This window comes from Suricata suricatta, chromosome X (assembly GCF_006229205.1).
Source record: "Suricata suricatta isolate VVHF042 chromosome X, meerkat_22Aug2017_6uvM2_HiC, whole genome shotgun sequence".
Classification (NCBI taxonomy): Eukaryota; Metazoa; Chordata; class Mammalia; order Carnivora; family Herpestidae; genus Suricata; species Suricata suricatta.
Window position 1 is genome coordinate 39,674,058 of NC_043717.1, and position 18,052 is coordinate 39,692,109.

The window sequence follows — 18,052 nt, forward strand, 5'->3', positions numbered from 1 at the left end:
AAGCAAAAAGGAACAAGATTAGTGAGGATTTAGAATCATAAGCTAGTGAGGACTTAGACTCTGAATCACTCCCTCCAAACCTAGTCTCTCCACAGAGATTTTCCCTTAAAACCTTTGTCTTTCTAATCTTCAGTCCACCCTACTTTATTTCAAGCATCCTACCAAAATAGGGCTAGATTGCTTATGTTGAGCTCCAATCTCCAACACTTAATATCTTATATTTTAGTGCAAATTATACGTATAACCATTCTGAGCTTCACTTTCCTTATCTGCAATAGGTAGGTAATAATACAAATACCTAATAATAGAAAGTACCTCAAAGGGCTTTTGAAAGGATTAAGTGAGTGAGTGAGTGTGTTTCTTTTTTTAATGTTTATTTTTTGAGAGAAAGAGAGGGAGTACGAGTGGGGGAAGGGCAGAGAGAGAGGGAGACACATAATCCAAAGCAGGCTCCAGGCTCTGAGCTGTCAGCACTGAGTCTGATGCGAGATGAACCCACAAACTATGAGATCATGACCTGAGCCGAAGTCGGACTCTTAACCGACTGAGCCACTCAGGCCCCCCCACCACTGTTTTGAAATTCTCAATGATGTGAAAATTTGACAGTCTTCAATGCTTTTCATATTTGAGTGGATGGGTTGAGGGGCAGAGAGAGAGGGAGACACAGAATCTGAAGCAGGCTCCAGGATCCAAGTGGTCAGCACAGAGCCTGTTGTGGGGCTTGAACTTGTGAGCCACAAGATCATGACCTGAGCTGAAGTCAGACGCTTACCCAACTGAGCCACCCAGGTGCCCCAGTGTGTGTGTGTGTGTGTTTCTTAGAACAATGCTTGGAACATCCTAAGTGTTATGCAGGAAGTTAGCACTTAGTAAGCCTGTATGTGTATTTCTTGTTATCACTGTCATTATCATCATCATATATACTGGTTTCCTGTGTTCGATTTCGAATAGCATATGTGTAACTTTTAATACCCTGCTGTCTATTCTTTGTGTCAATTTTGCTTTCTCTTTCTCTTTTTAGATGGGAGATTTGAGATTAAGACCCCACAAAAAAGAATTTCTGGAAAAGGTTCATTTCATAGTGAAATGGAGGGTGAAGATACAAGAGATGATTCATTGTATTCCATTTTAGAACTGTGGCAAGATTCTGAACAGATAAAAGGATATCAGGAAAAACAGAGCAAACCTCTGAGTCATGCTGTTTTCATCAATAAGAAAATATTGAATACAGAGTGGGATTTTGAATATAAAGACAGTGGAAAATTTGTGCCTTCAAGCCTAAATCGTATTCCTTCACAGAAAAGGCCCTATAAATGTGACTCATTTGGAAAGAGTTTTAAGCAGAATTTAGACTTACACACTCCGAGTAAAAACACTGCAACAAAGAACTTTGATAAAAATATTGGACGTGGTCAAGTTTTCACTCAGAGCTCTTACACTAGCCATGCAAATATTCCTACAGGAGACCAGTTCTGTGAAAATAATCAGTGTGGAAATGGCCTCAGCCTTAAACAAGCATTCAGTCACAATCTGAAATTTCCTGCTGGAGAGAAAGCAAATATGTGTACTGAGTTTGGGAAGATCTTCACCCAGAAGCCACACCTCTTTGCACCCCAGAGAATCCATACTATGGAAAAGCCCCATGATCTTGGCAGATGTGTAAATGTTTTTACACAGAAGCCACTACTCAGTATATATCTGAGAGTTCATAGAGATGAAAAGCTGTATGTGTGTCCTGACTGTGGGAAGGCATTCATCCAGAATTCAGAATTAATTATGCATAAGAAAACTCATACTAGAGAAAAACCCTATAAGTGCAGTGAGTGTGGAAAATCATTTTTCCAGGTGTCATCTCTACTTAGGCATCAGACCACTCATACTGGAGAAAAACTCTATGAATGCAGTGAATGTGGGAAAGGCTTCTCTCTGAATTCAGCCCTTAATGTGCATCAGAAAATTCATACTGGGGAAAGACACCACAAATGCAGTGAGTGTGGGAAAGCCTTTACCCAAAAATCGACACTCAGGATGCATCAGCGAATTCATACAGGAGAGAGATCTTATATATGCACTGAATGTGGGCAGGCCTTCATCCAGAAGGCACACTTGATTGCCCATCAAAGAATTCATACTGGAGAGAAGCCTTATGAATGCAGTGACTGTGGGAAGTCTTTCCCTTCTAAGTCACAACTCCAGATGCATAAGCGAATTCACACAGGAGAGAAACCTTATATATGCACTGAATGCGGGAAGGCCTTTACCAATAGATCAAATCTCAATACTCACCAGAAATCTCATACTGGAGAGAAGTCTTATATATGCGCTGAATGTGGAAAGGCCTTCACTGACCGGTCAAATTTCAATAAACACCAGACCATTCATACTGGAGAGAAACCCTATGTTTGTGCTGATTGTGGCAGGGCCTTCATCCAGAAGTCGGAGTTAATTACACATCAGAGAATTCATACGACAGAGAAGCCTTATAAATGTCCTGAATGCGAGAAATCCTTCTCCAAGAAACCACATCTCAAAGTACATCAGCGAATCCACACAGGAGAGAAACCATACATGTGTGCCGAGTGTGGGAAGGCCTTCACTGACCGGTCAAATTTCAATAAACACCAGACAATTCATACAGGAGAGAAACCCTATAAATGTAGTGACTGTGGAAAGGGCTTCACTCAGAAATCAGTTCTGAGCATGCATCGCAATATTCATACATGAAAGTAACACTGTTTCTTAAAAATGAGAAAGCCTTATCACAGAAGTCAGATCTACGTGTGCTATGAAATCTATCCAAGACAGACCCTACATGAATACACTGCACGATAGAAAGTGTTTGTCAGGCTCTCTCACCTGAGATGAGAAAAACTATTCAAGAGACCCTGTGAGAATTCACTGGTTCAAGGGGACTTTTCATATTTGCATGGCTTCGCAAAATAGAATCAAATCCTGTCCGTTTGTGGGAAATGCTGTCAGTTTGATGCATTAGGTAAAGCCTTCCTGTAGAAAGTGTGATAAGGCAAATTGTTACCAAATTCCTTATAGATGGAGTGAGCAAAATTATGTAAATGACAATCATGTTTACTGTGTTTTATTAAGCAATTTGAAGTGGCAACACAATGAAAGGAAGAACAACAAAACAATGTATTTGCTGTGTAGACCTACGCTCTCAGTTCTGTAGGGTTTTTGTGGCAGAACACGTTGCACAACGGAAGGAATAATTGAATTGAAATCCTTTCTTGAATTTAATATAAGTCTCTGTCAAATATATTTCCCATTGAATCCTCCTGTGAATCCACAGTTTTAATGTCACTATGGTTTTGTATAGACCCATATCTGCAGATATACTCTTACATGAACACATAAATGTAATCCTGTCATTCATACTGGTTCCCACAACATTCTATGTTTATCTTCTTTCATTGTGGTCCAATGCAAAATAGCCACCGACCTCTCCCATCCTTTTATGTACACCCCTTTGCAATGTTCCTCTTTTTTTTTCTTTTACTAAGAGGCAGAGCTCTGTCTACTCCTTGACTCTCAGCTTGGCCATGGGATTTGCTTTGGCCAATGTACATTATCAAAGAGATTCAAGAAGAGCCTGGAGAAAAGTCTGCCTTGAGGCTCATCTTCTCGTGCTGCTCTTTGGAATTCTGAGACCTTCCTGTGAAGAAACCCAAGAATCCTCAGCTGGAGGATGAGAAACCACATGGAACCGAGATAAACCAGCACAGATGAGGCCACTTAGACCAACTGCCGGACATGAGAGTGAGGCCTTCCTCAACCTCCAGTCCAAGCCAGACTGGTCCACACCAGAAGAGCCATACCAGTCAGCCCAGCCAACCAGAATTATGGGATAAATAAAATGGTTCTTGTTTTGAGCTGCCAAGGTTTTGGTAGTTTGTTGCACAGAAAATGCTAAGGAATACCTAAAAGTGTATGCTTGTGGGGGGTGTTGTACCAAAACGTAAGACATGTGGCATTAGCTTTGGGCCTGGGTAGCAGGTGGAGGCTGGAGAAACAATGAGGAAAACTGTTAAGAAAGGCTGAAAAAGATAGCGGCTTATGTTATTTACTAAGGAAAAGAATAGCAGAACAGTCGCTATGCTCTGTGAGAAGATAGAGAATATACCAGATGAACTTGTGGATCTGGCTAAGGAGATTTCCAACAGAATGTTGGAAATATCAGTTGGCTTCTTTCTAGCTGCATATGGTAAGGTACAAAAAGAGATGAACTAAGGAAACAACTGTTCCATTTGCAAGCAGAATTCGGAAGAAATCTATAAAAAGCCAGGACTTTCTGGGTTGGAAAATAACTCTCTCTCACATCTCCAATCTTTCGGGCCATCAAAATATTCTCAAGGTTAAAAATGGCTTCAGGGTAGAGATCAAATCATGGGTGTGGCTATAAGACCCTTTGTTAAAAGGTGTGAAATATTTAAGTTGGTGTTTGGGAGACTCTCTCCGCTAAACCAGATGGCTTCTAAAAACTTCATGTCATCGTCCAGTAGCCTGACACATTGATGAAGTAGAGAAGGGGCCTGCCTTAAGAATTGTCAGTGTGGCATTTGGGGCATGGAGTAAATACAAACCAAATTCATAGAACACCTATAAAGTTTCTAATAGAGTTTTACTAACTCGAGGTTGGACTCACAGGAATTGAAACCGTTCAAAATGAAAAGTGGCCTCTGGACTACTTTCTCTAACTTCTATGAGCAGGAAGCAAACAGAGAAAGGTACTCAGCTGCCATTTCTTATGTGAAAAGAAGGATGTCTCAGAAAGAAGATCCAAGAACAATATGTTACAATGGACCGGGAAGGTATTCCCAGGCAGAACTGTGACCCAGTCAAGAAACATCTGCCCCTGGAGCAGGGAGACCTGACGTTTGCTCTGTGGGATCTCAAGATTGTTATGGAACAGTGACTAATATGTGCCTCTTGTTCCTCCCTTCTTTTAAATGAAAGTATCTATTGCAATTCTCCAGTTCTTATCTTACCAGTGTGTGTGTGTGTGTGTGTGTGTGTGTGTGTGTGTGTGTGTGTGTGTGTTGAGGGGGCGGATGATGGTGATATAACTTACCATTTAGCTCACAGGTCTCTGGATCAAGAAACTGATTGCACCCAAGGAGCTTCAGCCACATCTGAACCTGACACAGATGACTTGAGGTCCTGGATTTGGTGCCATAATTTGGGATGAGACATTTGGAGGTCTTGGAATGAGGGTGAACATATTTTGCATGGTGTGATATATAAATAGTGACCAGATGATAGTGTTAGAGAGAAAAATGTTATAAATCTCTACCATACCTATATGTGTGTGTCCCTTTACAATCTTTATTTTGCTCTGTATTTCAGTTGGAATAATTTGTAGTAACCTATCTTCAAGTTCACTGATTTTAACCCCTTCCCTGTTAGATCCTTTTAACCCCTACTTCTGTTAGGTCTACTGATGAACCCATGAAGGGCATTCTTCATATCAGTTTTCTTTTTATGACTACCATTTCGATTTGGCTCTTATACTTTCCATTTTTTTCTGCTGAAATTCCCCATCTGTTTATACCTACTGTTTATACTTCCCACCATCCTCTCTAATATGTTAATCATTCTTATTTTAAATTTCCTATTTGATAATACTAACAACTGAGTCAGCTGGGTCTGGATATTTTTATTGCTCTGTCTCTTAACAGCAGATTGTTTATTCTTGCTGTTTTGCATATAATAATTTTTGGCTGAATGTCAGATATTGTATGTAGGAGAGTAGAAGCTGAAATAAATAATATTTATTTCTGGAAATAATCATGGCTTCTCTTTTGATAAATCAATAGAGGCGGAGTGGGAGTCCATCTAGTCAAAATTTGGGCTGGATTTAGGTTTTGTTGTTGCTGTGGTTATCTTCATTGTACCATAGACTTCAAATTTCTCCGGTATTACCTTGGGCTTAAGGTAGGCACTGGTTTTCCAGATAATTTTTCTCAATATTCTTGCACCACTCTTGCCTTTAGGCCCTTCCTCTGTGCCTGCATCTCAGGGAGACTCTGTCTCCATGCCCTTGTCTCTCACTTAGTAGTATGCTGCTGTTATATTTGGGTCTTAGAGACCTGACCAGTAGGGGGCAGGAGTTGTTCTGAACCAACCTAAGTTTTAGGCAGGCCCTGTGTCCCTAGGTCTTGAGGAGGGGTGGGGGGGCTTTTTCAGTGATCCTGCACCTCCCCACTGGTAAAACGTTTTTAATGGTCTGAGCTCAGGATGATTACCTGCCCTTCCCCCAAGAATGGAAGGTTGTTTTTTTTTTTCCTTTTCCCTTTTCTTTAGCCACAGTGGATCTGCACCTGTGTCCTGGGAAGAACAGGGTTTGCATCACTTCCCCTTAAGTGACTTAAGGCTTTTGTTCATTAAGGAAGTAGGGTCTCATTGGGGCTTCATGCCATTTCTGTATCAGCAGCTTTCCCCTTGCAGGCCTACACCCCTGAGAGAAGCTTTTTCCAGTCTCTTTTTCTACCCCCATTATTTCTTGTGAGCATCCATTGGAGGTCTGTAGGAAAGAGCCTGCAAGTGAAGGCCAACTACCATTAGGTATCCAGCCCTCGATGCTTCTATATTTTCATACTCTCCCACACTCAGCCTTTAGAACTTCATTAAAACTTCTTGCTGAAATCTTAACTGCTAGTATGGTGGGCCCATCCTCCTTGCTTTGCCACAAGTGATCCAGGGACAACTTTGTGTCTCCCTTGAGCACTTATATATAAGCTACATGTTTGCTCTATGATCTTAGTTCCCTGAGTTCAAGAAAAGTTATGATTTTATAGATTACCCATATTTTTTCTTATTATAAGAGTAGGACCTATGCTCTTTGTAGTTGTCTATATCCTAGGCAGAAGTCAGAAGTCTGGATGGTCTCCTTTGGCCACTATCATCAGAATATATGCCTTCCTTTCAATGTGACTCTTCTACTTCACCCATCAAGAGATAGAGTCCATTTCTCCAACTCTTGTAACTGGGCTGGCCATTTCTTTGGCCGATGGTACATTAGCAAATATGACACAAGGAGAGGTTTGAGAAGTGCTTGCACATTGAGGGTTGCCCACCCTTGCTCCTTTTTGGAATCCTAAGGCCAAGGGTTGTGCTATTAGATGATGAGAGACTTCATGGAGCAGTGATGGAACAGAAATGAACCATCCCAGTTGAGGTCCCCTATATCAACCAGATTTTCATCTGCCAGACATGCAAATGGAGCTATAGTAGCCGTCCAATCCTGGTCCAGCCCACTGTGGTCAGTGGCATCTGAGATGATCCTGCATGATCCACACTTCTGGTATCCACATCTTTTATTATGATCCCCTCCTTGAGCTTGGGCTGGATTTAGTGACTTGGTTCTTATAAATAGAATGAGGCTGGGGAAATGGGATGTTACTTCCAAGGTAAGGTTACAGAGAGACTGGCTTCTGTTTTGGGTACTCTTTGAGATGGCTCACCCTAGGGGAAGCCAGTTGCCATCCAATGAGGCAGATCTAGGGAAAGACCCATGTGAGTGAGTTTGGGAACATATTCTCCTAGTCTGGCCTTCAGGTGAGACTTTAACCCCAAATGACAGCTTGACTTCACCCTTTTGAAGATCTTCAGCCAGAGGCACCCTCCTGAGCCTCACTTGAATTGCTGACCCACAGAAACTGTGAGATAATAAATATTTGTTGTTTTAAGCTGCAAACTTTTAAGGTAACTTGTTACATATTAATAGATTAATAAGACACTGACCCAGACTAGAAAAGCTCTACCATCCATCTCACCCATTCCAGACAATTCACAGAATCATAGATTATGTATTGTTTTAAGCCACTAAGTTTTGGGTGGCCTGTTACCCAGAAAATGTAACCAATACATTTACTATTTACTGAATTTCCTTCTCCATTGTTCATCTCCAACAGATAGCCAGTACAATCGACTACTATGAACACTTTCATATTTTAATCTTGTGCTCTTAATTATATATAGACATACATATGTTACCATGCTTATAATCAGATAGAAGCTATGTAAGAATTGTTTTTTTCCTTGATTTTCAAATATGGGATCATGTCATACAACTATCTTTGCATCTTGCTTTATTACCCAACAATACCTATTTTGAATGGGTGCTTGATAGTTCATAGGGATGGATATGCCATAATTTATTCAATCTTTTTCTTATTAAGATTTATACACATGTCACATCTCAGCCTTTTGGCTAAGATCAAGTGAAGATTTACACACACACACACACACACACACACACACACACATATATCTCCTGTTATTCAATCATTTGTCCCCAGGAACAATGCTATTAAAAATATTGTTAGTTTGCATACTGGTTAGGTAGATGGGCTCAGAAACCTGTCTGCTAGGGTTTTAATCCTGGTTCTGCTAGTTCCTGGTTATGTTACCTTAGGCAGGTTAGTTAACCTTTTTGTCCTATTTTCTTCAGCTGTAAAGGATGTTCACCCTAGGACCTATCTTAAAGATTTGACATGAGAAGTGTATTGGCTTCCTAGGGCTGCGTAACAAATTGAGTGGCTTAAAACAACAGAAATTGGTCTGACAGTTACGAAGGCCAGAAGTCTGAAATCAAGGTGTCAGCAGGGCCTTGTTCCCTCTGAAATCTCTAGGAAAGGAACTTTTCCATGCCTTTCTCCTAGTTTCTGGTAGCTTCAGGCATTAGGTACATTACCCTAATCACCTAGCCGTCTTCTCCCCGTGTATCCTCACATTACACTCCCTTTGTTATGTCTGTCTCTATGTCTAATTTTCTTGTGAGGACACAAGACACTGAATTAAGCCCACTCTAATGACTTCATGGTAACTTGATCACTTCTCTAAAGACTCTCTTTTTCAAACAAATTTACATTCTCAGGTACTGGGGGTTAGAACTTGGACATATCTTTTTGGGGAGGTCTGATTACCCATAACAAGAAGTTGATGCACTTGCCGGCATAAAGCACATAGAACTATGCATGGAGAGTCCTGATCTATATTAGATATACCCCACTTCCTGTACCTGCTCAGATCCCTCTTGTAATTCTCTGTGCTCGTGCAGGATATGAGAGCTTATCTGTGGTATCTTAGTCTCATCCAGTTACCTAAAGAAAAGGTATTGTGGAACTAGAGAAGGAGGCCTCAGACCAAGGTTTTTGCTACCAACACTTGAGGACCAGGCCCAGAGGGATTCATCTATAGAGGGTAACAGGAGGGCGCAGCCAGAGAGGTCAAAACATTGTAGGTGAGCAAGGGGCTGACAGAGGACAGTGTTGGAAACACGTGGAGGCCGTGCTTCAGTGGGGAATTGTCCAGACTGGAGGTCAACTCATAAGAGGATGGAAAACTGGTTCTTGAATTGTGACAAGAGGTCATTTTTAACTTTGATGAGTGTTATTTTAGAAGTGAATTTAACTAAAGAAAAAAACTGAGCAAACCTGATGGAATTTCTGAACTCAGGTAATATTACTTCACCACAGACCTTTTCGGTAGAAAAATAATTAGGTCGTTGGGCTGTATTACTCTATTGTTGTCTGAGTTACACTGAGAAATGTGTTTTCAAGAATCCTATTTGGCTCAGATTAGAACTGGCCAGAAGTAAAAACTGCATGAGATTTGGGAGGTCAAAGTGAAGGAATCATCATTATAAGTTTGATATTAGATACAGTGGAGGACGATGCAGAGGTACCCAGAAGGTTTTAAGTTTTCCTCACTCTCTTCCATTCTATATTGAATCCTCATCTGTATCTCTCAGCACCGCTGACCATCAGTGGTCCCAGGTCGACCACCAGATGCTTGGCTGAGGCCCCCACAAAGGCAACAGCTTTTCATAGACTTGGGATTAAGCTCTCCCTTGACAGTCTCACCTTGGCAGCTGGATGTACCTGGCTTCGCAGATTTTCCTGCAAACTCTGACTTATCCACCCACGCCAGCATTTCAGAAGGGCTGGTTTAAAATTTTTTAAATGTTTTTATTTACTTTTGAGAGAGAGAGACAGGGTGAGCAGGGGAGGCTCAGAGAGAGAAGGAGTCACAGGATCCGAAGACAGGCCCCAGGCTCTGAGCTAGCGGTCAGCACAGAGCCAGATGCGGGGCTCGAACCCATGAACCGTGAGATCATAACCAAAGCTGAACACTTAACCGACTGAGCCACCCAGGCCCCCTCAGAAGGGCTGGTTTAATGACTTCTCTAATCTTCCAATTCCCCTTTCCATACCTTCACTTTCCCAGCTAGTCTCACAATTGTTTATGGTCAAATGCATATTTTAAAAAACTCCCTATTCCATAATAATTATGGTGAATCCACTCCCTGATTAAACCCGATTGCTAAATTACTTCCTTTTCCTGAGAACTTAGTGAATATTGCTCTTCTAAAATTCGGTGATGCCACCGAGAAGTCTTAGACTAATCTGCTCTCTTTTTTTCTTGTGCCTTTCAGCCATACGATTCTTTTTATGCTCAAAGTTAATGAATGATCTTTAGAAGCATATGACTTGGTCTTGATTTTTGTGTCTTAATTTTAGTTACGAAGAACTGTTTCAACCATGATTCAAGCCTTTCATTTCAGTGAAATTTTATTTTACTTGCCTTTTTTCTGACCCATTATTTCTCTTCTTCAAGGACATCAATTATGTGTATGTAATGTGTCTTTGTCATCTTCTCCATCCATTTCATACCAGTCTACATTCATTTCATATCATTATTTGTTTTAGTTGTGACTGATTAGCCTCCTGTTCAAAGATAGTTCTCCATGAATCTCTCATGTTTCTTATTGTCTGGACATGAACAGCCAAGGTGCTCAAATTTATTTATATTCCAGGACAGTAAAGATAGAAAATGTCTTTCTCCCTACAAAATTCCCAGAAAAGATCTGCTTACATTCCAGTATGATAAAGTTAATGTCTGTCTGTCTGTCTGTCTGTCTGTCTGTCTGTCTCTCTCTCTCTCTCTCTCTCTCTCTGAAGAGGAGGATGGACAATAAAACAATATGGCAATATTGATTTTTTCCCACATTTTAATTATCCAAATTTCTAATCATGTAGAAATACTGAAAGAACAGGACAGTGAACCCACATAACTTTCATTTAAATTCAACAATGTATATGTAAATTTTTCTGAAAAATTGATGGTAAGTTATAGACATAGCATTACACTCATAAATACTTGAACATCCATTTCCTAAAAATAAGGACATTCTCCCACATAGCTGGATTATTATTAGCAACCTAATTCAATGGTATTTCATATCTAGTCTATTTTAAAATTTCTTCCAATGTCCCCAAAATATATTTTACAGCTTTATGGAGGTATAATTAGCACACAGCAAACAGAATTTGATGAGTTTGACATAAACATGCGAATTTAAAACCATCATTACAGTGACAAGGATGTCCTTTGTCATACAGCTGTCCCTCCCCACACCCTTCCCCCATCTACAGGCAGCCACCAATCTGTGTTCAGTCATTATAGATTAGTTTTGCATTTTCTACAATTTTGTATAAATGGAATCATAGACCAGGCACACTTGTTTGGCTTCTTTCATTTACCTAATTGTTTTGTGACTTATTTTGTGTTGTTACATGTATCTCTATCCACTCCTTTTTATTCCTAAGTGGTATTTCATTGTAGAGATATGCCAAATTTGTTTATCCATTAATGTGTTGATTAAAATGTGTTGTTTCTAATTACAAATAAGTTACAATACAACTGACATGAACATTTATGTACAAGTCTTTGTGAGGACATAGCTTTCATTTATCTTGTATAAATATCTGGGAATGAATGCTCTGGTCATAAGGTGAGTGTATATTTAGCTTTTTAAGAAACTGCTAAACTGTTTTCCAAAGTGGTGTACCAGTTTTGTATTCTAGGAGTATATAAGTGTTCCATTTGCTTCATATCTTTGCCCTCATTGGGTATGATTATTCCTATTAATTTTAGCCATTTTAGTGGGAGTGAAGTGGTATCTCACTGTGATTTAAATGTACACTCTCCTAATAACCAATGCTGTGGAGAATCTTGTGCTTGTTTGCCATCTATATATCATCTTGGTGGATGTTTCCCTGAAAATTATTTGCCCATTTTTAACTTGGGCTGTTTGTCTTATTATTGAATTGTAACAGTCCTTTATGTATCCTAGATAATAAATTCTTTGTTAGATATATATTTTGCAAACATTTTCTCCCAGGTTTGCCTTTTTGTATGACTAACAGAAGAGCAAAAGCTTTTAATTTTAATGATTCCAATTCATTTATACTTTCTTTTATAGCTCATACTTTTTGTAATGGTTAATAAATTTTTGCAGATCCCAAGGTCACTAAGATTTTATCTTATGCTTTCATCTAGGTGTGTTATAATATTGGACCTTTTATTTATTTTTAAAGACTTTATTTTTAAATTATTTCCACATGGACCCAACTTGGGGCTCAGAGTCACAACCTCAAGATCAAGAGAAACTCGCTCTACCGACTGAGCCAGCCAGACACCCCTAATATTGGCTCTTTTAGTTCTGTGCTCCATTTTGATATAATTTTCTATATGATCTTACTTACGAAAAGATTTAAGTTCATTTTGTTTTGTATATGCCTGTTCAACTGTTCTAGAACCATTTGCTGAAAAAAATTATTCTTGCTCCACTGAATTGCCTTGTCATCTCTGTAAAAAATCAGTTGGGAGTATTTCTTGAAGTACTTGAGTTCTTTTTTCTCTTTGTCCATATTAGTGCAAGTACCACTACTGGTATGGCTGTATGTTATGTATTACTATAGCATTACTGCTCCCTGTAGCTTCCTAAGTCTGAAGTCAGGTGGAATAAGTCCTCCAACTGTACTTTTCTACAGTTGTTTGAATATTGTAGATCTTTTGAAATTCCATATGAATTTTAGAATCAGTTTGTTGGTTACTGCAAAATAGCCTGGTTGGGTTTTGATTGAGATTGAATTGCATCTATAGATCTATTTGTAAATAGGCATTTTAACAATATTGAGTTTTCAAATCCATGAATACGGTATATTTTTCCATTTATTTCATTATGAAATCATTCTACCCTGGTAAAAAAAATTATATAATAACGACCACCCCATTTTTTATTTTGATTAGTTTTAGCAAACCTATGTTTTCACATATATAAATATATCTAATCTCTAGCTCTCCCGAGGCTGAGATGATATTGTTAGCATAGACTGTCCAGCATGGCGTAAGCCCTCGGGTAAACAGATTCTCTTCTCAAATGACACTCCAAAGGCTTGGAGGTGACCTCTTAGAAGTCAGGGCAAAGGACCAAACCTTTCTTTGGACAAGGTTAATCCTTTGCTGTACAGTAAGCATTTTCTCTTCCAGAATCCAATCCAGGGCATCACATTCCTTTTAGATGTCATATTTCCTTAGTCGCCTCTCGTCTGTGACAGCTTCTTGGTATTTCTTTGCCTTTCATGAGCTTGACACTTTTTTTAATGTTTATTTTGTGAGAGACAGAAAGAGACAGAATTGAGTAGGGGAGGGGCAGAGAGAGAGGGAGTCCCAGAATCCGAAGCAGGGTCCAGGCGCTGACCTGTCAGCGCACAGAGCCCTACGTGAGGCTCGAACTCCCAAACCACCAGGTCATGACCTGAGCCAAAGTCAGACACAACCGACTGAGCCACCCAGGTGTCCCTGAGCTTGACACTTTTGAGGAGTAGTCATGTTATCTTGTAGATTGTCCCTCAATTTGTGTTTGTTTGTTTCATCATGAACAGATGGGGTTATATATTTGGCAGACGGATATCACAGAGACCATATGCTCTTCTCATTGCATTATTTCAGGGAACAGATGATATCAACATGACTCATTACTTGGTTACTGTTATCGTGGTATCTCCCAAGTTTCTCTGTTACAAAGTTACTATTTTTCCTCTCTCCATAATCTTCATTAGAAATGAGTCAGTCCTCCATCCAGATGGCCAACAGACACAGGCAACAATGCTCAGCGTCACTCATCATCAGGGCAATACAAATCAAAACCACACTGAGATACCACCTCACACAGGTCAGAGTGGCTAAAATGAACAAATCAAGATTCTATAGATGCTGGCGAGGATGTGGAGAAACGGGCACCCTCCTACACTGTTGGTGGGAATGTAAACTGGTACAGCTGCTCTGGAAAACAGTGTGGAGGTTCCTCTAAAACTATCAATAATACTCCCCTATGATCCAGCAATAGCACTGCTGGGGATTTATCCAAGGGATAGAGAAGTGCTGATGCATAGGGGCGCATGTACCCCAATGTTCATAGCAGCACTTTCAGCAATAGCCAAATCATGGAAAGAGTCTAAATGTCCATCAACTGATGATGCGGTTTATCTATACAATGGAATACTACATGGCAAGGAGAAAGAATGAAATCTGGCCATTCGTTGCAATGTGGATTGACCTCGAGGGTGTCATGCTAAATGAAATAAGTCAGGCAGAGAAGGACAGATACCATATGTTTTCAGTTATAAGTGGTACAGGAGAAACTTAACAGAGGACCATGGGGAGGGGAAGGGGGGAAAAAGAGTTAGGGAGAGGGAGGGAGGCAAATCATGAGAAACCCTTGAATACTGAAAACAAACTGAGGGCTGAAGTGGGAGGGGACAAGGGGAAGGGGGTAATGGACATGGAGGAGGGCACTTGTAGGGAAGAGCACTGGGTATTATATGGAAACTAACTTGAAAAATTAATCTAAAAAATGATTCAGTCCTCAATACTAAAGGAGAAGGGGGATTAAGCTTCACTTTCTGGTTGGTGAGTAAAATCAAAGAGATTATGGTCATATATTAAAACCGCCATAAGGGAGTTATTTTGAAGTTATTAAAATATCCTGTTTCTCCTTAAAATTTTACCAAGCAATTTTAGCATTCATCAGTGAATCTTACCTTCAGCAATACTGCTGTCTTGTTCTAATAGTGATTTTCTGTTTCCCTCATTGCTTCTGGATTTATTAATTGAGATTCTTCTGTAAGAAAGATTTGCCCTTTCCATTTTTCACTTATTTACTTACTCATTTAATTATGTGTTTATATCAATGTGAATGAATGGACATTTATTTTATTCTCTGTGCTATAATCCAATACTGCATTTTTTATTATGTGGCACAAATTGTTACAGGTGTGGCCATCGTTAGGTCTTTGAAGTTGGCTCCTGAGCCCCTCTGACATGCCCCCATCCTTTTATTGTAGAGGAAGGCACTTCCTTATTTACTAGAACTATAGGATTGTCCAGGCTCATCTTGAATTTTCCCTGTTCCACATACGGAATCAGCTATTAATTTCTCCAATGAGATCTAGTTCATTTGCTCGAAACTGTCATTAGAAACCAAACCCTTGGTATTACGTGTGTTCATTGGTACTGGTGTATCACTGCTAGTAGTTTCAAAGAGCAAGGAAATGCATAGAGATAGTCTAACCTATGTACACATACATTCGTATTTTTATTTCTTTAGCTGTATATATCTTTAAATAAACATGAGTTTATACTGATATTTCTGACTCAAACCCAGCACCAAAGGGTTCCTTAAGCCTTCTCCCTGTTCTTGTTAATTTATATATTTTTCTCTGCCAGGAAAGTAAAACAGTTGACTCCATTTGTGTGAGACAATTTTAGTGTTCTATATATTGTTCTCCATTCTCTATTCTGTTCCATTGATCTGTGTTTTTACGCTTTGTAAATACCACACTGTCTTGATAACTGAGGCTCCAGAGTGAATCTTAAAATTTAGTAATGCAAATACTCCAACTTTGTTTTAGTTTTCAGAATTGTTTTGGCTATTCTTGCTCCTTTATTTTTTTCCTTTTTCAATTTCGTATTTAAATTCTAGTTAGTTAATGTATAGTATAATATTGTTTTCAGGAGTAGAATTTAGTGACTCATCACTTACATATAACACCCAGTGCCCAACAAGTGCCCTCCTTAACCCCCATCACCCATTTAGCCATCCCCACCCACATCCCTCCATCAACCCTCAGTTTATTCTCTATCATAAAGAGTCTCTTATGGTTTGTTTCCCTCCAATTTTTTCCACTTCCTATGTGTTCATCTGTTTTGTTTCTTAAATTCCACATGAGTGAAATCATATGGCATTTGTCTTCCTCTGCCTGACTTATTTCACTTAGCATAATACACTCTAGCTCCATCCATGTCATTACAAATGGCAAAATCTCATTCCTTTTCAAGGCTGAGTAATAGATTGTAGGGTAGTGCCATTTTTTGTTTTTTGAGGAGCCTCCATACTGTTTTCCACAGTGGCTGCACCAGTTTGCATTCCCAACAGCCGTGCACAAAGATTCCTTTTTCTCTGCATCCTCTCAACACCTGTTGTTTCTTGTGTTGCTGATTTTAGCTATTCTGACAGGTGTGAGATGATTTTTATTTATATTTCTCTGATGATGAGTGATGTTGAACATCCTTTCATGTGTCTGGTAGTCATCTGGATGTCTTCTGTGGAAAAATGTCTATTCATGTCTTCTGCCCATTAATTCGCTGGATTATTTGTTTTTTTGGGTGTTGAGGAGTTTGATGAGTTCTTTTTTTTTTTTTTTTACTTCTTTAAATAGTTTATTGTCAAATTGGTTTCCTTTTAACACCCAGTGCTCTTCCCCACAAATGCCCTCCTCCATCACCACCACCTCTTTCCCCCCCTTCCGCCTCCCCCTTAAACCCTGGGTTCATTTTCAGTATTCAATAGTTTCTCAGGTTTTGTGTCCCCCTCACTCCCCAACTCTCTTTCTCTCTTCCCCTCCCCCGGTCCTCCATTAGGTTTCTCCTGTTCTCCTGTTAGACCTATGAGTGCAAACATATGGTATCTGTCCTTCTCTGCCTGGCTTATTTCGCTTAGCATGACAGCCTCGAGGTCCATCCACTTTCCTACAAATGGCCAGATTTCATTCTTTCTCATTGCCATGTAATAGATTTTGGATACTAACCCTTTATCAAATATATCACTTGTAAATATTTTCTCCCATTATGTAGCCTTGCTCCTTTATTTTACCATATTAATTTTTGAATTCGTTTGTTGGTATCTAAAAACAAAGGCTTGTTAGGAATTTAACTGGCATTACCGTGTATCTATAGATCAAATTGGGGAGAATTGGCATCTTAATTTTTTGAGTACGGTCTTTCTCCCCATTTATTTAGATGATGTTTGATTTCTTTCATTTATATTTTTTTACTTTTCAGTATACTGATCCCGTACATATCTTGTTAGATATATACCTAAGTAGTTCATTTTTGTGGTGATATTGTATGCATTATATTTTTAAATTTCAAATTCCTATTGTTCATAACTGGTATATAGGATATAATTGACTTTCATATATTGACAGTGTATCCTGAGATTTTACTAAACTCCCTACTTCTAGTTGTCGATATTTAAATCATCCCTATGTGGATAACAATGTTGTCTGGAGTTTTCTTTCTTTCTAATCTGAATGCCTCTTTTTTTTTTTTTTTCTTATTTAACAGCACTACCTAGGACTTCCAGCAGAATGTTGAATAGGAGCGGTCAGAAAGGGCATCCTTGCCTTTTTTCTGGTCTTAGGGAGAAAGCATGCAATTTGTCACCTTTCAGTATGATGTAACTTGTAGGTTTTGTGTAGATACCACTTATTAAATTAAGGAATTTCCATTATATTCCTAGTTTGTTTTGGACTTTTATAATAAATGGATATTTAATTTCATATACTGCTTTCACTGCATCTACTAAGATGATTATATGGCTTTATATGGTGAATAAAATGATTGATTTTCGGGGTGCCTGGGTGGCAGAGTTGGTTCGGCATTTGACTTCAGCTCAGATCATGATCTCACGGTTTGTGAGCTCAAGCCCCATATCGGGCTCCATGCTGACAGCTCAGAGCCTGGAACCTGCTTCGGATTCTGTGTCTCATTCTCTCTCTGCCTCTCCTTCACTTGTGCTCTGTCTCTCTCTGTCTCTCAAAAATAAATAAATGTAATAAAAAAGTTGATTGATTAATTTTCATATGTTGAAACACCCTTGCACTCCTGTCATAAACAATCATTGTTGTGA

At 39.3% G+C, this 18,052-nt stretch overlaps 1 protein-coding gene across 3 annotated transcripts in view; it reads left to right on the forward strand.

Annotated features, from left to right (window-relative positions):
• The window catches only part of ZNF81 (zinc finger protein 81), an 88,409-nt gene extending 82,610 nt beyond the window's left edge, over positions 1-5,799 (forward strand). For all 3 annotated transcript variants that reach the window (XM_029930528.1, XM_029930529.1, XM_029930530.1), the window contains one exon: positions 1,022-5,799. In XM_029930528.1, coding sequence (XP_029786388.1) covers positions 1,022-2,724 — 1,703 coding nt within the window. In that variant the 3' untranslated portion in view covers positions 2,725-5,799. The remainder of the gene's footprint in view (positions 1-1,021) is intronic.
• The last annotated feature ends 12,253 nt before the right edge of the window (positions 5,800-18,052 follow it).